Here is a 21121-nt window from a genome sequence, read left to right on the forward strand (position 1 = left end):
TGATGGTCTCTCTGGAAGCTGACAGGAAAAGCCCAGAATTTATAAAGTAAGAAATGTAGGCTTTGCCTCAGACACCCATCCCTGGGCAGCTCAAGAAGGGTCCCGAGGTGTTGTTTCTAAACCTGTCCTTACCAAATCATTTTTTAAAAAAGATTTTATTTATTTATTTTATTAGAGAGAGAGAGAGAGAGTGCACACACATAAGCAGGTGGGGCAGCAGGGAGAGGGAGAAGCAGACTCCCCATTGAGCAGGGAGCCCAATTCAGGGCTCGATCGTAGGACCCCGGGATCATGGCCTGAGCCGAAGGCAGATGCTTCACTGACTGAGCCTCCCAGGTGCCCCCCCCCCCCAAGTCATTTTTAACACACAGATACACAGACACACACATAGACACACACACACACATACACACACACACACACACACACACACACACACACACACCCTGTTGTGCATGGTAGGCCCCGCACAGTCCCGTGAAGGCTGGATGTGGTAGGAACAGTGAGTCCTGGGCTCTGGGACTAGAAGTCTGGAGCAGGAACCCTCTGTGACATGGATAGACAACCCTCAGTCAACACTGGCTTCCCCTTGGCACCACATGTTCCTGTTGAGACCAATTTCCTGACTTCCAGGAGAAGATCAGGCCGCAGACAAGTTCAAATCTCCTCTATCTGGAACACCACAGGTGGAGGGAGGGCTTTCGAGAGGACACTGTGGCTGAAGAGCTGACTCCAGTGCACAAATGAGGTGGCTCCATAGGCTTCGCCCTACACATAATTGCTGTCCCTGGTGACACAAGTATTCTGCTGTGTAGACCTGGAGCTGCTGCCCCCTGACCCCTGGGATCTCTCGTGTACCTGAGAACACAGCGTGGGAATGAGAGCCTAATACAAAGCCAGGATATTCATATTATGGGGAAAAAAGGTTAAAATGCACATGATCCATCATTTGCACGGAGCTTGTGGTTGGCCTCCTGGAGAGAGAGGGCCTAGGGTACGGTCATCTAGGGGAGCAGATAGGATCCTGTGGGCCCAGAATGAGGTGGGCATCTGCAGAGGAGCAGCTGCTGCATGGCCCAAGGCTTGGGACAGTTCTCAGGGTGGGCTAGGCAACAAGATGGCATAAGAGCCAGCCTCACCCCTGGGAGAGTTCCTCCCACAGGATGGAGGGACTCCTGGCTTGGGCTGTCCGTTTGGTGGGCCGCAGCGTGGGGAACATTATGATTCCCCCGTGCAGGCCACTTTCAGAAGCTGCAGACCTGGGAGCAGAGACTCTGATAAAGCCCAGCAGGGAGGGATTTTGCCCACAGTGGTTGGCAGGCATTCGCCTCCTTCCTCCCCACACTAAGAAGGAAGGGGGGTGATGCTGCGGACCCCAGCCTGAGCAATGTGGCAGAGCCAGCCGCCCCTGCCTGCCCTGTCCCCAAGTTCTCCATTCTGCCGGCTGCTGCCTGCTTCTCATGACCCCCTGTCCACCGCAGCTCGGCTCTGGGCCTCTGGGAGCAGTGCAGGCTGGGATGTCGTCTTCCTCCTCCCAAGAGGAGGGTCTGCTGGGCCTTCTGTGGACACGAGGCCACCATATGGCGAAGGCTCTGGCAGGACTGGCACTTCTAGGGCTGGGGTGGCCTAGACCTCTGGACGTAGCACCTGGCTCCCTTTGTTCTGCACGTTCTTCCCGTTGGGCGCCTCTCACTCCCGGGATGGGACACTCCGCTGGACTGGCGACCCGGATTGACTTCAGACCCTTTGTGGACTTCGTAAACGTGGACTCTGCTGCCTACCCGCCTGTCAGGCTCCGGAAGCCCTCCAAGGGCAGTTGGCCGTGTGCTCAGAGACATCCGCCAGAGGTGGCGGGGTGGGGGGGCGGAGTGGAGCCCCGTGCACATGGTGACCGCTTACAGGCGTGCTCTGGCGTCTAGGCACCACCACCTGCAGCCTGCTGGGTTGATACAGAGCCCACAGTTGTGGCTGAGCCCTGGGCCGTGGGTGGACGCTGGCCCTGCGGAAGTCCCAGGCCCTGGACAGTACAGGTCTTGCATTGGCTTCAATGAGGATATTTCAATCTGTGGCTTGATACATCTGTTGTCAGCATCAGGAAGTTCTGGTCATTTCTTCAAGTGCTGCTTCTGCCCTGTTCTCTCTCCCAACACATGTTTGACGTATAATGTGTCCACGGTCCTGTGTGTCTCCCACGTTCTTATCTGTATCTTCTGTCCCTGTTCCAATTCCCGCTTCAGAGGAGTTGTCTTCCCAGCCTCCTGTGTGTCTGGAAAATGAAGGAGGCCTGAAAGACAGAGATGAGACTCCAGTGGGTCAGGCTGGCCTCCGAGGAGGCTGATCTCCCAAGGAGCTGAGCGCCGCTCGTTTGCGCATGTGGCAGCCAGAGGCCTCTGCCAGGAACCTGCAGTCCTGCCAGTGAGGCAGCAGCGAGGGGGTGCTGAGGGCACCAGGACGGAACGGGAGGAAACCAAACATGTAGAAGCAGGAGGAAATAGGGTGATGTGATGTGTAGGGCCACTTGCGAAATCCGATCCAGGGAACAGATGTGAGAAGACTGTGCCAGGAATGGGGTGTAGAGCAAATGGACCCTTGGGAACCCTAGTATTTTTAGAAGGTGAAAGGTTAAGGTACCCTCAGTCCCAGAAAAGAGGCTTTGCTTTAAAAAATAGCTCAGGAGGGGCACCTGGCTTATCAGTCAGAGGACATGTGACTCTCAGTCTTGGGGTCGTGGGTTCAATTGCCACGTTGGGTGTGGAGTCTATTTAAAAAAAAAAAAAAGACTTGACCTCAGGAAGGGGCAGGGGCACTGTGGGACTCCTGTGTCACCCGTGGTGTGCTTCGGTGACCACGTGATGCCACTTGTCCATGTGTGGTTCTGCTGGTGATCACGGATTCCAAATGTGAAAAAAGTGAATAATGTCAGTAAAAAAGAGATATATCGAGAAAGAGAGAAGGCCACAGAGGTGTATCCTGTCGGAAGACAGGGTGGCGAGGGTGGAGGTGTGCAGCGGAGGCTGCCGTGACTCTGACCCGCACGGAAGGGGCAGGGGCACCCACATTCCTGTGTCTCAGAAGATGTGTTACGAAAGCGAGGCCCCGGAACAGTGCCTGGCGCGGTCTGTCGCCCGTAGAGATCTCTTCGCCCGCGGCTGTTGCGCAGAAGCCCCCACGAGCCTTGCCCGTAGAAGGGGGCCGGGTTTCTGGGCGCCCAGGCCAGAGTCACCAGAAACCTGCGCTTCCTCTTCCCGCGTGGGGCCCCTCTGCGCCGCCTTCCCATGGTGTTCGTTCTTCCTTTTCTTTTCCTCTGCTGCCTGTCTGGGAGGAGCCCAGTGGCTGCTCCAGGGTGGCCTCGTTTGGCTCTGATGACCTCCAGAGGGACTTCAGGGAGCAAGGGCCTGGGCTGGGGGCCTGGGAAGCTGGCCCAGGGCTCCGCGGTCTCTGGGGGAGCCGCCTACTTCCCCCGCGTTTCTTGACGGCAGAACCTCTGCTCCGGAGCGAAGCGCCAGCAGCCTTCCTGGCAGAGCTGGCTGTGCCTCGGGGCGGGGCCGGGACGGCCGCCAGGTGTTGCCGGGGCCGCGGGCTGCAGCGCTGGTTCCGCCGGGGCTGGTCGTCTTCCTTGCTGGCAGGCCGCGTGGGCCAGGCGGGCTGATGGGGGATCACGGCACGGAGGGCAGTGCCATCCTGGGCCTTGTGCTCCCCCCTCCACGGGGCTCTGAGAATGGCCTGAAGCTCGCCGGGTGGTGGCGGGGGACCGGGAGCTCCTGAGGCCAAGGTCAGGGCGGCCAGGCTGGCTGCAGTGGGGAGCCCATCAGCTGGCAGCACATCGGGCCTGGCGCTGGGCAAGCTCCCCGGGGAGCTTGGAGGGCCACAGGAGCCGCTGAAGGCCTTCTCTGCAGAATGTTCTTTTGGTGATTTAATGACACGCCCTTGCACTTGGAAAGCTTCGGTCCTGCCTGGTGGCCTAGAAATGGCCAGGGAAGGGTTTGACAGAGCATCTGGGGGAGATGAGGGGCAGGGGAGCTGGTGGGCCGCCTCTGCTTGCAGAGGCCAGGCTGGCTAACCCTGGGCTTGTCTTTGGACTTGATGCAGGCAGAGAAAAGTCTAGAAGCAGAGAGACCGTGGGGCAGGTTACTCTTGTTTGAAAGTTAACCTTGCTTGTTATCACTTAGTTTGCAAAGTCAGATACGGTGCTGGGTGGGGTGAGGTGGGCAGGCAGCAGGGGAGTTAATATTTAATTGGCATGGCTGCTCTCCGCTCCATGCCCAGGGCCTTCCAGAGCCGGTTGGCAGGATAAATAGGCCCTGGCACCTGTGTCTGGGTGGGCGTGAGGGCCATTTCCGGGTGCCTGGCTCCTTTCTGTGGCTTCCAGAGCTCGGCTCATCCTGCGCTGCCCTGTGCTGTGTGCTTGAGCGCCTGAAGCATCGCCAGCCCCAGCCAGGCCGGGGGCGGGGGTGGCGCTGTGTGAGGGCAAAGTACACACTGGGTTTTGAAGACTCCATACAAAACCAAAACAGAACAGTGAAACACCTCTGATAAGTCTTATACACAAGAGGACTTCCTGATAGTATTTTGGATGTATTACGTTAAATAAAATACACGTTAAATAAAATACACGACATGCATTCACTTCCCACACTTCCTTTTGTCTTTTTGTCTTTTTTTTTTTTTAACGTGGCTACTGGAAAATTTGACCTTGTGCACATGGCTGGCCTTGTACTTCTTTTGGGCAGCCCAGTTCCAACCATCTTGAGCGGAATTAGTGACGGTAACAGCAAGCACCGGAGCGCTGCCGGTGCCCGGCCCTACTGGGAGCTCTTGCCCCGACCCGTGGGCTTCCAGCTGGTGACCTGGTGGCTAGGATGGTCACTAAGCACATTGTAAGGTTAGGTTACCTTGAAAATTGTTGTTCACTTTTACCACTTATTTGCTATTATTTTTTGTTAAATAACATTTTCAATAAATGCAGTAATATTTTTCATAACAGTAATACATGATCATTGTGCAAACCTTGGAAAACACAGAAGCACGTGCTGGTTTTCTCACCCGCTGAACAAGGTGCCCGGGGTGAGCTCACCCCTCTGGGTGTGGGGGCTGCTGTGCCGCCCGCCTCCCTGGCCCACAGACCATCACTGGGCTGTGTCTATGCCAGGAAACTGCATCACACTTGTGCGCTTTCTAGCCTCTTCACGGGTCTCACAAGCAGGGGTGGAGTGGGGGACGCCTTTTCCCACAGGCGCCCACTTGGAGCCAGACATCTGAAATCAGCGCCTGTGTACCTCCTTCCTTTTGTCCCTTTTCAGAAGGTCTGGACTGTCAGCGAGGGTCCCCAGGAGCTAAGGCGGGGCCACGTGGGGCCGTTCTGGGCCTCGTGGATGTGGGGGTGGTGGGCAGGCCCTGCACCTGTGCCCAGCGCCTCGTCTCCTTGCAGGTCTGGCCGTGGGGCTAGGCTTTGGGGCTCTGGCCGAAGTAGCCAAGAAGAGCCTCCGCCCAGAGGACCCTTCAGGTGAGCTGGGCCCTGGGAGGTGGGCCAGTCAGCTCCCAGCACCCCCGTCCCCCAACCCCGTTCTGGAGTGTTGACCACCCCCCCACACCCAGGGGCTGCCTCCTGCCCCATGTTCCACGTATATGGTGCCCCTGTGTCTGCTAAGGCCTCAAGGCTGCTCTGCTTGGCCCTTCCTGGCTCCTCTGGTGGTGGGCACACCCACCCACTTCCTGTTGGAGCCTCTGTTTTGGTCCTGCCTCTGCCCTGCTCGTGGGGCTGTTGGGGTGCAGGGCTCCCCATGGGGCTGTGGGTGAGGGATGTCTAGGCTACTGGCACAGACCCTTCAAGCCCTGCTGCCCTGGCCCAGACACCCACAGCGGCCCCTTCTCTTGCCCTGGACCCTCTTGCCCTGGACCCTCTGTCTCCGAGGTGAGGATCGCAATTCCTCTGTCCCCTGCCTTCCTGGGCCCATGAGGTCCCAGCCGTCAGCCCCCTAGTTGGGGTGGCCTGGTCGGGGTGTACTTCATGGAGAATGTTCTGCAGACTGGTGGTTTTTGTGACACTGGATCTGGGGGCCCCTGGAGGTCCTCTCATCGACCTGTCTGGGTGCTGGGCTGGGTGTGCTTTCCCTTCACTGGGGCCCCAGGGGCATCGAGAGCAGGGCTAGTAGAGGCCTCTGCTTGGTGAATTTCCCCAAATGTATTTGAAGATCTAAGCTGGGTGCCCCTGGCCGTTCAGGGGGCATCAGCTCCTTCCTCTTTCTGTGGGGACCCAGGGACTCCCACTGTGCTATTTTACTGTGGCCCCCGAAAGTCCAGGGCTGGGCTCCACTGGGGGCTGCAAGGGGGCCTGCCGGACACCTGGATGGCCCTGCTTCACCTGCAAGAACCCCTGTGGGGATGAGGGGCCTCCTGGAGGCAGTGGTACACAGGGCACACCGAGCGTCCTTGGAAGGAGCCGGAGGACAGAGAGGGTTTAGTGAGGGTATTTTTAGTGTTGGCACCGAGATACTTTGGGAAGCAAAGATGGGCTCTCTCTGGAATGAGAAGCCAGTGTTCTCTGGGCACAGCCCCCACCTGTCCCCCTGGAAGCTGGCTGCTCTCCGGCCCACCTCCGCCAAGCAGAGAACTGGCTCCAGGGTTACAGCTGGTGACCTTCGTCAGGGAAGTGGGGACCCTGACTGGGGGTCAGGGGGCTTAGGGAGCATGGCCCTAGAGCTGCTGGGTGGCCTGGGCAGTCCCGAGGGGGCTCCAGAGCCCCTGACCAGCATGGCCCGGTCTGCCCCAGCAGGGCCTCCCGTGAGTGGGGGGACTGCCTGCCGTGGCCCGGCTTCGCCAGACCGCTCTCAGAACCGGCCATGCCTGGGCTGTGGGGGTGCTGTCTGGAAGGCCTGGGAGGACTGAGCATGGTCCCCAGATCTCAGGAGCGCCCCAGGCAGGGGCTGTGTGTTGAGGGCCAGTAGCCTCCCCACCAGCCTTCTCCTCCCCGCTTTTCCACAGTGGATTCGCAGCTGCTCTCAGGGGCTTCTCATCTGCAGACTGAACGTCCCCGGGGCCTCCTGCCCCCCCACCCTCTCCCACCCCCCTCACCTGTGCCCTTCCCTCCGTGAGGACATGGCTCCCCTGTGGAGCGCTGGGCCAGGCCGGTGGTGATGGCGCCTGAGGACAGTGCCTGGCACCATGGGGACAGTGTGGGGACAGATCTGACTGGGCTCACAGGACAGAGGGCAGGGAGAGCAGTGGGTGCCCCGGGCTGGAGCAGCTGGGGTGGACAGGGGCAGCGTCCCAAGCAGGTGAGGTGAAAGCCCTGCTCCGGCCTCTCCCTACTTCAGAAAAAGGGGACTTGGTGTTTGGGCTGCGCTGGGGTTGGGGTGGGGGGATGGTGTCAGCAGGCCCTGATGCCCTGCAGTCCTCCCCCCCCCCCGCCCACCAGCTCCTTGCCCTTTCACCTGCCACCTGCCACCCCTGCTTGTGCCAGATGGAGGTCATTTGCACCCGGGGCCTCCTGGGTGGAGGGAGGGGTACACCACCACTGCGCTGCCCTGGACCCTGTGCTTCCCTTCCCGGAGGACTGTACTCTCCTGCAGCCAGCTGCCCATTGTCCCCTACCTGGGTGGGAGGGACAGTGACAGTCATCCTCACGTTGGTCCCTCAAGGTCCCTCTGTCCTTGTACCTCTGCCTCTGAGCAGCTGAGCATGGCCTTCAGTGCTACCCCCGGCAGGCCCTAGGGACCACTACGGAGGGAGGGAGGGGCTCTGTGTGTGTGTGTGCATATGTGTGTGTGGGTGTGGGCGTGTCTGCGTGCATGTGAGCATGTGTGTGTGCATGTCCGTGTGCATGTGCCTGTGTGCGTGTACCTGTGTGCATATGCATGTATGTATTGCGTGTCTGTGTAATGTGCATGTGTATGCATGTGTGTCTGTGTGTGCATGTGTGTGTATGTGCATGTGTGCATGTGTGCATGGGTGGGTTCCAGAATCAGGCCTGGGGAGAGCTGGGTGCCCGGGAGGCCCTTCCACAGCACCAGGTAGGGTGTCAGCAGCATGCTGGTTTCTAGGAAGTTTGGGAGGCCGGAGCCTGTGTGTGGCCCCGACATTCCGTACTGTCCCTGTCTTCATGAGGCGTGGAGCCCCGGGAGGCACCCGGGCTCCCTGGCACCCACAGACACCCCCAGCCCCTCAGGGCTAGCCTCATCCTCCTCGGGCTGCTTGGCCAGGCCAGGTTGGGTCGGATGAGGTGTGTGGACACCCGAGAGGGGCCGGTGGATGCGCACTGACCTGGCTCCTGCCTGCAGGGAAGAAAGCTGTGCTGGATTCCAGCCCCTTCCTGTCTGAGGCCAATGCGGAGCGCATCGTGCGCACGCTGTGCAAGGTGCGCGGGGCGGCGCTCAAGCTGGGCCAGATGCTGAGCATCCAGGGTGAGTGGGCGCCGGGGGGCGGGGGCACGGCGCTTTGATCCCCCTCGGGAGGGGACGGGGGTGTGTCCCCACCACTGGGCCCTCTTGCTGGAGTCCTGGCTGTTAACCAGCCGGATGTGTAAGAACATCTGAAGTAGGAGCCTGTGCTCCTGTTTCTCGCCTCGTGGGTTGTCCTGACCTCTCACAAGTTGGTGAGGGTCCCCCTGCTGCTGCGTGTGTGGGTTGGAGGTGCTGGTGGGGGAGGTCGCAGGCTTGCCCCCGCAGGACCCGGGGTATGCGGGCACATGGGCCCCAGATCAGGGCCACGGCAGGCGGGGAGTGCCCCCAAGGCCTGGCTCCTGCGAGGGGAGTTTGAAGACAAGGCCCCTCCTGGCACCGCAGGGCTCACGGGGGGCGTGAGCTGGGAGTTAACCCCCTGGCCAGTGGGGTGCCTCCACAGCCCTTCTGTGGGCCAGCCCCGAGTCCAGGACACCCTGTGTCGTGGCCCTTCACAAGGACAGTGTCAGAGATGTGCACCGGGCTCTGCGCAGGAGGAGCGTCCTCTGTGGTCCTGGACACACAGACATGTAGAATGTTCAGGACGCCCACACCACGAGAAACCACCGTGGGGAAAGCATGCTGCAGCGGCCTCCACGCAGCGTGACCGCAGCTGTAGGGTCAGAGGGAAAAGGAATAGTTCTCTGTAGGTGGGCAGGCTCTGTATTTTTGATACCTTATTTCACTTTACTTCCAAAATTTGCTTGTTTTATAATTCTGAAAAGCATCTATTATTTCTAAGAAGCTGCCCTCAGGTCGCTGGGTGAGCTAGTGAGCCCACCTGCTGCTGTGCAGGGGCCCTCAGGCTGCACGGACGCCCCCTGCGCCCCAGGTGCCACTGTCTTGCACCTGTGTCGGCCGCAGTGCCTGGGTGCGTGCCCCCCTGGGGCCTCCCTGGGGCTTCGTCCATGGTCCACGGCCTCGGGGGCTGGTATACTGGGTGGGGAGAGGCTCCTGGCTGCACGGGGGAGTTGGGGGGCTGCACTGTGGCCTCGGTTGGTGCATGGAGCAGCACGGTTGGTGCATGGAGCAGCGCATCTGCCTCCATCCCGGGGCCGCCCCACAGTGGGACTGAGGGGGCTGCGCTGGCCCTGCCCCACGCTCCTGCCCTCTGAGGGGTGAGGCCTCTGCTCTGTGCCTTCTGGTGCCTTCTAGATGATGCTTTCATCAACCCCCATCTGGCCAAGATCTTCGAGCGGGTGAGGCAGAGCGCGGACTTCATGCCGCTGAAGCAGATGACTGTGAGCAGGCGGTGCTGGTGATGGGGGGGCGCGGCGTCTGGGTCCTTGGCCGTCCCCCCACCCTTGGGGGGCAACTGCAGTAGCCTGGGGGGACAGCCTGGGGGTGCTCGTCAGGGTGTCCCTGGGGCGGGCTGTGCTCACGGCCCCTCCCTCACCTCTCCTGCCAGAAAACTCTCAACAACGACCTGGGCCCCGGCTGGCGGGACAAGCTGGAGTACTTCGAGGAGCGGCCCTTCGCCGCGGCGTCCATCGGCCAGGTACACCTGGCTCGCATGAAGGGCGGCCGCGAGGTGGCCATGAAGATCCAGGTAGGCGCCCGGTGTATGCGGCCATCCTCGGGGGCCCTGCAGTGTTGGGGTGTCCTCACCCTCCACCCCTGTGTGCCCCCGCTCTGGGGTGGGGCCTGGGTCTTAGCATTTCCGTCCCCAGCACCTGGTCAGCACTGGGCACTGGGCAGTACACACTGAGAGTGACTTCTGGTGGCACAGCCTCCCTGCAGACTTCGTTTGGGCTGGTGGCAGGGAGGGGACAGGTCAGTGTCTGTCAGAGGGGTGGGGCCCTGACTGGGGAGGTGGGGGGAGGCACAGTGGCATGAGGGCCGCTGGTGGGGCCTGGGCGTCCTGGCGCATCATAGGTCCCATCTGTCACTCACCCTAGTCATGGGGTCTGGGTGGGCCTCGGCTGGGAGAGTGGGGCTCCCTAGCGGGGCCCTGCCTGGGACCCCTCTGCTTCCTCGCAGTACCCTGGTGTGGCCCAGAGCATCAACAGTGACGTCAACAATCTCATGGCTGTGCTGAACATGAGCAACATGCTTCCTGAAGGTCAGGGGCAGGCCTGCAGGATGGACTCTGGGAATCCGAGGGGGCCACCTTGGGGAGCCCTCAGCCCCCACTGACCCCCTGCTCCCTGGCGCAGGCCTGTTCCCCGAGCACCTGATCGACGTGCTGAGGCGGGAGCTGGCCCTGGAGTGTGACTACCAACGGGAGGCCGCCTGCGCCAAGAAGTTCAGGTGGGGCTCATGGCTGGGGGCTCCCGTGGGGGACACGGGTGACACGCTTGAGGCAGCCTCCAGGGTGGGGTGAAGGCCCCTGCGGCTCTGAGGGGCAGGTGGCTGTAGTTGGGACCTGGGGTCACTGCCGCATCCTGCCTGGCTCCGTTCCTCAGTGCCCATATTGGGGGTGAGGGTGGGAGGCTCTGGCATCAGAATGTGACCCCCCCAACCCACCTTCAGGGAGCTGCTGAAGGACCATCCCTTCTTCTATGTGCCTGAGATCGTGGACGAGCTCTGCAGCCCCCATGTGCTGACCACAGAGCTGGTATCAGGCTTCCCCCTAGACCAGGCCGAGGGGCTGAGCCAGGAGATCCGGAACGAGGTGTGTGTCACAGTGGCCGTGTCACCGTGAGGGACACGGTGGGGAGGGAGGGAGGGGTCACGGGGGGCTCTCAGGTCCCCCTGCTGGGGACACTCAGCATCGGGAGTCCTGATGTGTGCAATGGGGGAGGGCGGCTGGAGGGGGAGGACAGGAGGTGGCTCCCTGGGCCCCAGACTGGGCCTGGTGCCACCATGCCCCCCCCCTCCCCAGATCTGCTATAACATCCTAGTCCTGTGCCTGAGGGAGCTGTTTGAGTTCCACTTCATGCAGACAGACCCCAACTGGTCCAACTTTTTCTATGACCCTCAGCAGCACAAGGTGAGCCCTGGGCACTTCCCTGGGGGCCCCTGAGGTCGGGGTCCAGCCCTGCTGTAGCAGGTAAACCTCCCTCGTGTTGCTTGTTCCAGGTGGCTCTTCTGGACTTTGGGGCGACTCGGGAATATGACCGGTCCTTCACGGACCTCTACATCCAGGTTGGCAGGGGCCAGGGGTGCTTGGAGGCTGGGAAGGGGGCGAGAGATGGGTTTGCTGTCCTCCTGCATGGTGTCTGGTGTCCACTGGGAGACAAAGCCCGGTGGCTCCCAGGCCAGAGCCTTGGAGGGAGTGTGGGGGGATGCCTCCTCTGTGCCACTCACTGCCTCTCCCATGTGCCCAGATCATCAGGGCAGCTGCCGACAGAGACAGGGAGGCGGTGCTAAGGAAGTCCATAGAGATGAAGTTCCTCACTGGCTATGAGGTCAAGGTCAGCGGCCCATGGCTTCCGGGGCTCCATGGGACTTCGTACGGGGAGGGTGGGCAGCAGCTGCTTTCCCCAAACCCTGACTTGTGAATGGATGAGAGGTGTTGGTGTCCTTGAGGACTCCGCCTGGCCCAGCCCTACCTCCCCCCCAATCCCACCCTACCCACCATTCATCAGTCTCCTTAATAATCACACACCCCCCTTAACCTCCCCTCGCCTTCACCGCCACTCAGTGGGAGAGCTTCGTGCCAGGGTAACCCCCCCTCACCCCTTGCCACGCCCCGCAGGCCATGGAGGACGCCCACCTGGATGCCATCCTCATCCTGGGGGAGGCCTTTGCCTCGGAGGAGCCCTTTGACTTTGGCACGCAGAGTACCACTGAGAAGATCCACAACCTAATCCCCATCATGCTGAAGCACCGGCTCGTCCCGCCCCCTGAGGAGACCTACTCCCTGCACAGAAAGATGGGGGGCTCCTTCCTCATCTGCTCCAAGCTGAAGGCCCGCTTCCCCTGCAAGTCCATGTTCGAGGAGGCTTACAGCAACTACTGCAAGCAGCGGGCTGAGCAGCAGTAGCCGGGCTGCCCCCTGGGGTCCTCGGTGCCCCCGCAACCATCCCTGGCGCCCAGACCCTCCCAGCTGTCCCTGGCACCCCAACCTCCCACAGCCGGACTGCCGTCTCAGCCCTGGCTCCTCTGGGGTCTGCTCCGTGTGCGCTTAGCCTCTGAAATGAGTGAAGACAGCAGGTTTCCCCCTTTTCCTTGTAATGGTGGTTCTCCTCCTGGGAACGTGAGGAGCCCTTGGATTCCCTGCCACCAGAAATAGAGAAGCCCCTTTAGATTTTACCGAATGTTCGTAGAGGTAAGGCTTGCGTGTCTCTGGGATGAGGTGTGTGTTTCCTCTGCCTGTGCTCCGAGCGGTGCCGGCAAGTATGCTTCCCCATGTGAGGCCCGGCCTGCTCGCTGGCTGGGCTCAATGCTCTGGACAGTGGAAGTTTCTGGAGATCTGCGGCCGCCCCTGGGAGGGGTGAGGAGCAGTCTGTGCCAGAGATTTGTGTGCAGGGCCCCTCTTTCCTGCTCCAGGGCAGGGGCTTTTGTGGAAGGAGGTGAATGTGCAGATGTCACCTGGTTAGACCCGAGGGGTCACCACAGGCTGTTCATTTTTGTACAATTGTAATTGTTTGATTTGTTTCAATATTAAAAAACCTAAAACCCACTCTCCTAGAATTGTGGTGTGACTTCTACTTGTAAAGGGCGCTGGGCTGATTGTGACCTGTTCGAGACCGGTGTCACACAGGTTGTTGGGCCCAGATTGATCCTTGGTGGGGAGGGGAGGGCCGGGAGGGGAGGCACCCACCCCATCACATGCACAGAAGAGCTAGCTGGGACGGCGGTGACCCCTGCCAACAGGGTCTGCCCACCTGCATCTGAGGGGACAGCCATGCTGAGGGACAACACCCCCTGGGCTGTGGCTTTTCCCAAGCCAAGCTGAATCCTCTGCCTGGGCATTTGTGAGCATTGCTGTGGGGCCGTCACAGCTGGCAGCCCCCCAGTGGGTGTGCAGCAGGCAGTGATGAACACGGGGAGACGGCTCCGCAACAGGACAGGGGTTGGGCTGGTCTCAGTGACAGCAGCTGGGAGCCTGGCACCGGAGCTGTCGAGGCTCTTTTGGAGGCTGCTGCATTTTTGACAGAGGTTGCGTGTTTACAAAGGAGTGCCTTCTGTGGCCGTCAGGGCGGGCACATATGGGGCAGGCTCAGAGCCCACGGGATGATGGGCAGGCCGCCGGGGACCCAGGTCTGGAACGAGACCGGACACGCAGCCCGAGCTCCCCATCCACTACTCAAGGGCTGGCAGACTGCAATTTGTGGCCATGTGGGGCCCTCTGTCTATGGGCAAGTCATCTGGGGACACAGTGGCCACATAAGCCCGCAGAGCTGACCCTCCCACCGGCCTCTTACAGAAAGCCTGGAGCTCCCCCAGAGCATAGCACCCCTTGGGTGAGACAGAGGGTCAGATGTGGCAACACCCAGGATCTGCCAGGGACATCAGCTGCTGTCCGCTGCATGTGAACAGGACTGGGGGGGGGGGATTGAGGGGCTTCAGATTTCCTTAGTAAGGCCCTGAGGCTGCCTGGTGTCCCCAGATGTGCCATTCTAACCAACTCAGGATCACAAGCACAGCGGGTACACCAGGCAGCCCCCAGGTCTGTACAGTCAGAAGTGACAACTGGGACGGAAACCCGGCCGCACAGGGGGTCCCAGCGTGGCAGGTGCATGCGGAGGGGGCCACAGAGGCCGCCGACAGGCCTGGCCTCGTTCACAGCCACCCTTACCTGAGCTACAGGGCGAACTTGCAAAGTCCCTGGTTAAACTAATCCCGCATCCTTCTGCAGGCTAAGGAGCACGCTGGGATGAGGACGGGGACGACAGGAGGCAGGATCTAGCAAGATGAGGAGTCAGTCACCTTTCCTCCATCGCTCAGACCTTGCAATCAGGAAAAGAAAGACAAGACCGTCAGGTCTAACAGTTCCCTGTTTTATTGCAATACATCAAATTCTGGTTAATATTAAGTGATACCAACATAAAATATTGGTGAGGAGTCTTGTTACATTTTTGACTATCCCACCTTAAATATTTCTGTGCAAAAGAATCCACACCATTGTCTGGTAGCAGAGAATTGCTTATAAACCTCCTCCTATAAGACATTGAGGGTGTAAAACCAAACAAAAGTCAATAAAGAGGAGAGGCCAAAGCATCTTTTTCCCTTCCATACACACATTTGTCAGCATTATATTCTAAACAAAAAAATGATTACACCTAGGCCATGCAAAACTGTACAATAATATTACAATGAGAAAAAACCCTAAAAATTTATAAAATAAATGATATTACACTATCAAATAACAAGGCAGGTCATTTTGTTTTCATGAAATTTCCAGGTTTGTTGTTCAGCGGCCCTCATAAGTGACGTGGCTCCTGTGTGTGGCGATTGTCCTCCCTGGGAAGGAGGGCGGGGCAGGCCTGCGCCAAGGGGTGGATGGCACCCGTGCAAGCCAGCCCTCCTCTCCAGCAGGACTCTGCAGAGGATCTCACTTGAGTGATCATTAAAGTCCTAACAAGGAAAGAGGCCTGACGGGGTCGGTGGAATGTCCTGCAGCTCACCTGTACGAACTTGGGCCGGGCAGGGAGCCAGGGACGCAGGGCCCCGTGGACCCGGGCAGCGGCCAGGTCCAACCACTGCCGAGAGTGCCGCTCCGGCCAAAGCCGTGATGGGGAGCTTTCAGGGTCCTGCTCAGCCGGGAGGCCACAGAGCTCGTGACCACCACTACGGGCTGACACGTGGCCCTACTGGGCTGCTTGGGATGTCTGCCTGCGCCCCCTCCGGCTCTTCTAGGCAGATACCGGAGAGTCGGTTTAAATGCAACCTGTCTTCCACAGAAATAGATGTGGCCACTAAGTAACAAAATGACATGACTCTAACCATATGGAAGGCAGAGAGGCCGAGAGCCAGACAGGAATGACAGGCTGTTGCTGTCAACAGAACAGGGATTTCAGATTCGTCCCAGAAGCCTGGGGACAAGAAGCATGGGGGCCTGTGCATCTCCCGCTCCGAGCCTTCAAACTGTGCTCTCGGAAACGGGCCTGCCTGGCTGAAGGGGGAGCATGTGCCCGGAACTACAAACGTGAAATCTACTAATCGTTTGACAAGGAGGAAGGCTTTTGTTTTTGGCAAAAGGAAAGAGATCTGTATATGCTGGATGATTTTTCTATACCCAAAGCACACGAGACTAAATTAGAATTCCAGGATAGACAACAAATTGGCTGGACATAGCACCAAAATACCAACACATACAGACTATTCCAGAAATGCCCCACTGATCTGTCCTTCCTACTGTGAAATGTGTTCCTGCTGCCATATGCATTTTTCAAAGGTCTTGCAAGAGAACAAAGGAGGGCTTCAGGCAGCAGTCCTTCCTCCTGAGCCCTCTGAATGGTCCCTCTGTTTCCCTGGATCCCATCCTGTCTTTTCAGATCCTTCTTCTCAGAAGCTTCTGAGGGTAATTGCTTCATATCTGCGTGTGGGGTAAGCCCTAAGCCCTGAAGGATCATTATCTCAGGAAGACCCGCCCCCCTAAACTATCACCTGTGGCAGTGTTTCCCCATTCCCAACAGGACAGCTGTTGGAACTTGTCCTGCTCAGAACTGACCTACACGGCCTCAGATTGTCGAGGGAAGACGCGGAAGTGCCAGGGTGCAGGTCCCCGGGTCACCACTGCCTCCAGGGTCTCTCTCCTCTGCCCTGTGGTGACTCCCTGAACTGCTGTCCAGACCGCAGGGAGGGTGACACTTTGACCCTAAAAGCATCCTTTACAAAATAAGCACCTACAGGCCACACCAATTCACGTAGTTGTCGAAGCTACAAACTAATGCCGTAGTGCGGAGTCCTGTGACCCCTGGCCCGGGGGAGGGAAGTGAGAGCCAAGGGAGGGTCGGGAGGGTGGGAGGCAGCCACTGGCTGGGGGCCTCTGTCCTTGCTGGGAAGTGCTGAGTTCCCAGGGCAACTGGGTCCCAGGGCAGGAACCACTCATGGCCTGGTCCTTGACACAGGGATGTCCAGGGGTATTTCACATGACACGTCTTTCCCCGCAGCAAAAGATTTAGAGAGGAGAACTGTGTGGTGGCTCGTGCCCCTGTGTGCAGCAAATTGTCAGCAGCTGGCCTCCACTGGGCCTCTGTTCCCTCACCGAGCATCGGGCATGTCTCAGAGCAGCGGCAGCCTGGACCGGGTCCCAGCTCCGCAGAGGACTATGTGCCACGGGGGTCACGGTGCTCGGGAACTGCGGTTTAAAAAGAGGAGGAAATCTCGCTGCCGGTTCTAGGAAAAATTTAGATAAAAAGTAAGAGAGCCAGATTCTCTTCACTTCCATGAGATACTTTTATTTCTTTCTCTGCTCATGTGCTTAACTGATGAACTACTCGGGAAGATCCGAAGCCCCTGGGGCTGTGCATTCGCCTCCTGAGTGGTTCGAACAGCAGCAGCTCTACCAGGCGCCCGGACCGTAGTGCCAGGGCCAGGGCCACGGCTGCACCTGCCACGGCCCCACCTGCCCGGCTCTAGGAGCAGTTCTGTTCTCCCCCAGGGGTGGGAAAGCATATTTGGTTAAGGCTGTTCAAGTTCTTGCACGTCAGGTTTTCTATTATTTGGTAATTAGACTCTCAGGCTTCCCCCAAGGAGTCCAGCCAGGGACCGGAGGGGGGGGGGGGGGGGGGGGGAGCGGGCTTAGCCCGGGGGAAAGCACTTCCAGGAACCTGGGTAAGGACCCTCGGAGGCCGTGCCATCCCTTGCGTGCTTTCAGTAGAAGGACTTGGGAGGTGACAAGACTGCATTTCTACATTCTTCTGCAGAAGATACCAAAATACAATAAAAACCAAGGAGTGTGGTTTGAATTCTACTGCTAGTGAAAGACGTGGAAGTGTTTTTTGCTGCCACTGAGGCAGCTTCCAGGGTTAAGTCTTCAGCGCAGGCCACAGCCCAGAGAAGCCAGACGGGCTTTCAGAATGTCTTCCTGAAGCCCCCGGGGGACTGTGGCCCGACCGCAGGGAACTGTCTTGTCTCCCTCTCTGGCTACCAATGTCTACGAACGTCTACGAACATCAGCGTGAGGCCTTCCTACCCTTGAAATCACTTAGCTGGAAAACAGACAAGAAACAACACATTTCTTTAAATTAAATGATCTCTCTCTTATATAGGAATCCATCTTTGTTGAATACAAGATGCTTTTTACTATGTACATTCAGTATTTAACCTCTACATTTGTGTACTTAAACTCTGTATTGTAGTAAAATATGCACTGTTGTAGTGGATAAGGATTTACTGGCAACGATCAGGTCGACTGGCTGTGGGCGCAGGGGGGAAGAGGGGGCAGGCGGCTGGGTGCAGGGCCCGGGGGCAGTGGGGACGACGGGACGACGGGACGACTCTGCAGTGGGAACAGATCTGCCGGGCCTCCGTCTACTTGAGCTACCTTTGGGGAGGGGACACGATGATGGGAAGCAACTCTAAGTGTAGGAAATGGAATCAATAGTCCTCGAAGCTGCTCAGTGAGTCTGCCTTTAGGGCTGTTGCTGTTAAGTGGAGGGAGCATGGTGGGGGCAGAGGGGGCGTGGGGGGAGGGCAGCACAGAGTGGGGCAGGGGCTGCAAGAACTATGTCACTGTCCCGAGCTCCCACTCTGCTCCTGCAGCAGGCCCTGGGCCTTCTGGGCAGGGGTAGGGGACTGACGTGGAGACAGGGCAGCAGAGGGGGCTGAGAGGGAGGAGCCGGAGCCGGTCAGGGTCACGGGTCCCAGGTCCCACGGTCGGTGCTCTCCAGGGACAGGCTCTTGGTCTTCCGAGGTGACACTGGGCTGGGTGGGCTGCTGAGGTTGGAGCTGTTGGAAGCTGTGGAGTGCCTCGGAGAATCCGAGTCCTGTAGGCCCGAGAAGACAGTAGTGAGAAGCAAAGGACTGGCATGGGCTCAGTGCTGCCCCCCACAGGTAACCTGCAGGCACCTAGAGCAAATAACTGAGTGACTGGTCCACGGTCAGTAATGAGGTCCCTTTTCTGAGCCCAATAAAGGGCATGGAATATGACAAGCGTTCACAGCCCTTCCTGCAGGCCTTTGGAAATGTGGGTCACTTTCACACAAAAGCTATTAGAACATCTCTGCAAAACTGCAGTGTGTAGCCTGGGTGACTGGCCACATCAGGCCTCCCCAAACCTGCCCTCACTACAGCTGAGGCCATTCTTAAGGTGGTGGCATCCCTGCGGTGAGTGTGTAAATCTGTTTAACACACGACTTCTCCAGAACAGACACAGTTGCTGCCCACACCCCACTCACCTCTCCGTCATAGTCCCTGGCTGGGGCGTCACTTCCCTGGTCCATGCCTCCGGAAGACAAGGAGCCCTCTGATGGGGAGGGCATGGGTTGCCACTTAGCATTATAGCTTCCTCCGGAGAATTCTCTCTTTAATGCACTGCCATTCTGTGCAGATGACCCTACGGGACAGCACTGAGGTCAGACCTCACACAGGTGGACAAGAGAACACCCTGTGCAAGTGTGTTGACCTGGGAGGGCGGTGGTGGTGAGCCGGTAACCCATGGGGGGCCAGCCGGTGAGGGGCAGCCTTCTTGAGGTCTGTTAAGTGCTGGAGCACCCAGCACCTTACTGCTAAAGGATTTGCATACAGAGTGAGGAACCCGAGAGCATCTCTATCCTGCATCCATCCCGCAGGCCCAGAAGCCTGGGCTACAAAAGGTGAGCTTCCTGAAAATCACACTCTGGTTCAGTGTCAGAGTGGGGGCACCTAAAGGAGGGACCAGCACCATTTGGAGGGAGGAGGATGGAGACAAAACCCTCGGAAATACTGGGGAATTGTTCCTACTTGTTCAAAGCTCTTGGTATTCCTTATTGTTTTAAAAAATATTTTATGTATTTATTCATGAGAGACATAGAGAGAGGCAGAGACACAGGCAGAGGGAGGAGCAGGCTTCCTGCGGGGAGCCTGATGTGGGACTCGATCCCAGCATCCTGGTATCACACCCTCAGCCAAAGGTGACACTCAACCACTGAGCCACCCAGGTGTCCCATTCCTTCTTCTTTAGTATTTTTCCTAAAAAACATTTTAATCTTGCTGAGCTTCCATATTAAAACCACTTGGACTGAAAAGACTGCTGACTTGTCCATATAAGATACAGATTATGACTGTTTCCACTTGCTGCTGGTTGAAAAATAAATCTCCCCCCCCCCCAAAAAAAATCCCAATCTAGTGGTTTTACATTAAGAATTCTGTAAGAGCATCAAAGACGACTGTGTTAGGCACCTCATGACGATGAAGACACAAAGTCTTCTCAGCCTGGGAATGTGCTCTAGGCCCCCCACATGTCCAGAGTCACCCCTGTCCCGTGTTGGGGAGCTTACAGATGCCCCAGCCTGGACCTGTCACTGACCCACAGCAGCAGAACCTCAGGCTTCCTTGTTGGAACCTCTTGGGAGGATTCGGGGGGGGGCCCTCCTCCTGCACCCTGGAACCTGCCCCCCCAGCACCCCATTTGCTGCAGAGGTCACTCACTAGCCACTCACTGATCTTCATGGTTGCCATGAGGGTGCTCGTCGCTCCTTGGAGGTGGCTCTTCTGGGCCCCTGGGTCACCACCTTCCCAAAGGCTAACTCATTCCAATTCCCTATTGCTTCAGGGCCACGGAAACTATCCAGTACGTTGTTTTTATAAAAGTTTGTTATTCTGAAGAGAACATCTGAAGCACCAGAGGCTTCTGTGGCTGTGCTTATTAACCATGTGACTTCAAGTACCTTCTTTACCTGGGTCTCTGTTTCTACCTGTAGATAATGCCTAATTTCTGCTTTATGGGATTTCTATGGGAACAGCTTAGCCCCGGGTACATGGAAAACCCCAGAAGCAGAAGGCACACCGTGGGGCCTGCACCCCAGGGGCAGAAAGTGCATAGTGGGGCCCACACTCCCAAGAGTGCAAGGTGCACTTTCGTGGGGGGCTCTCTCCAGGCTGCACCTTCTTCTTAACCGTCTCCTTGCCTTCATTCGAGTGCCATTTACAGAACACAAGAAATTCATGCCACCTCCGTGATGTACACTTTTTTTAAGAACGAACTTTGGCAATGTTCCTTTCAAAGAAAAGTCACAGTGGACCACTCCAATCTTAACACATTAAAGCAAGGCTGCTGTGACAGGCCAGCAGAAGGGGCCTGGGGACAGTCTGAGGACTGTGGTGCGGCTGAGACTATGTCCTTGGGCACAGCCTCCTCTAAGGAGCACTGGCTGATGGCTCTGGGGCTTGGGCAGCAAGGTCTCTGACTCTGCATGACCTCAGGAGAGGTGAGGCTCCCTTGTGAGTCGGTGGCTGACAGGAGTGGGTCTTCCTCTTCAGGGAGACCGGGACGGACCGGGACGGAGCCACTTTGCATCGTGAAGCCATCCTGATTCTGGCTCTGAAAGATCTGTGCTTCTGGTTGTGGAGACTGACAACAGGGTTCTCTATTACTTCTTGTGTCTCTCGCAGCTGGCTGTCCTTCTGGAACCTTCTGGAAACTTCTCACATGACCTGGACTCTTCTGAAAGCCAGGAGGTGGCACCTGACACAGAAGAAGCCCCTTGGAATTCCTGGGAGGGCCTTCTCCCTAAGGATCTCAAGGACAGCACCCCTGATGGGTTCCTGAGAGGTGGCGGCCCCGGGCCCTTCACAGCCTTCCATTACAGGGCCCATCTTTACCTGATGTTCAGTAAAACCAAAGCCCTGAAGACGGAAAGTGTTTTCATAAG

At 58.2% G+C, this 21121-nt stretch overlaps 2 protein-coding genes across 18 annotated transcripts in view; one reads left to right on the plus strand and one right to left on the minus strand.

The window, feature by feature from the left end:
• The window catches only part of COQ8A (coenzyme Q8A), a 37449-nt gene extending 24447 nt beyond the window's left edge, over positions 1-13002 (plus strand). For all 3 annotated transcript variants that reach the window (XM_041750207.1, XM_041750220.1, XM_041750213.1), the window contains exons 5-15: positions 5429-5503; positions 8277-8399; positions 9591-9676; positions 9844-9984; positions 10416-10497; positions 10592-10685; positions 10908-11049; positions 11260-11367; positions 11457-11522; positions 11705-11791; positions 12076-13002. In XM_041750207.1, the coding sequence (XP_041606141.1) occupies positions 5429-5503; positions 8277-8399; positions 9591-9676; positions 9844-9984; positions 10416-10497; positions 10592-10685; positions 10908-11049; positions 11260-11367; positions 11457-11522; positions 11705-11791; positions 12076-12363 (1292 nt within the window). In that variant the 3' untranslated portion in view covers positions 12364-13002. The remainder of the gene's footprint in view (positions 1-5428; positions 5504-8276; positions 8400-9590; positions 9677-9843; positions 9985-10415; positions 10498-10591; positions 10686-10907; positions 11050-11259; positions 11368-11456; positions 11523-11704; positions 11792-12075) is intronic.
• A 1300-nt stretch (positions 13003-14302) lies between these two features.
• The window catches only part of CDC42BPA (CDC42 binding protein kinase alpha), a 322452-nt gene continuing 315633 nt past the window's right edge, over positions 14303-21121 (minus strand). For 14 of the 15 annotated variants that reach the window (XM_041750305.1, XM_041750332.1, XM_041750295.1 and 11 more), the window contains 2 exons: positions 18668-18825; positions 14303-18256 (listed from right to left, as the gene is read on the minus strand). In XM_041750305.1, the coding sequence (XP_041606239.1) occupies positions 18125-18256; positions 18668-18825 (290 nt within the window). In that variant the 3' untranslated portion in view covers positions 14303-18124. Of the gene's footprint in view, positions 18257-18667; positions 18826-21121 lie in introns of those variants that run through there. The other variant, XR_005986974.1, reaches the window with a different exon arrangement.

Source organism: Vulpes lagopus, chromosome 1, assembly GCF_018345385.1.
Source record: "Vulpes lagopus strain Blue_001 chromosome 1, ASM1834538v1, whole genome shotgun sequence".
Lineage (NCBI taxonomy): Eukaryota > Metazoa > Chordata > Mammalia > Carnivora > Canidae > Vulpes > Vulpes lagopus.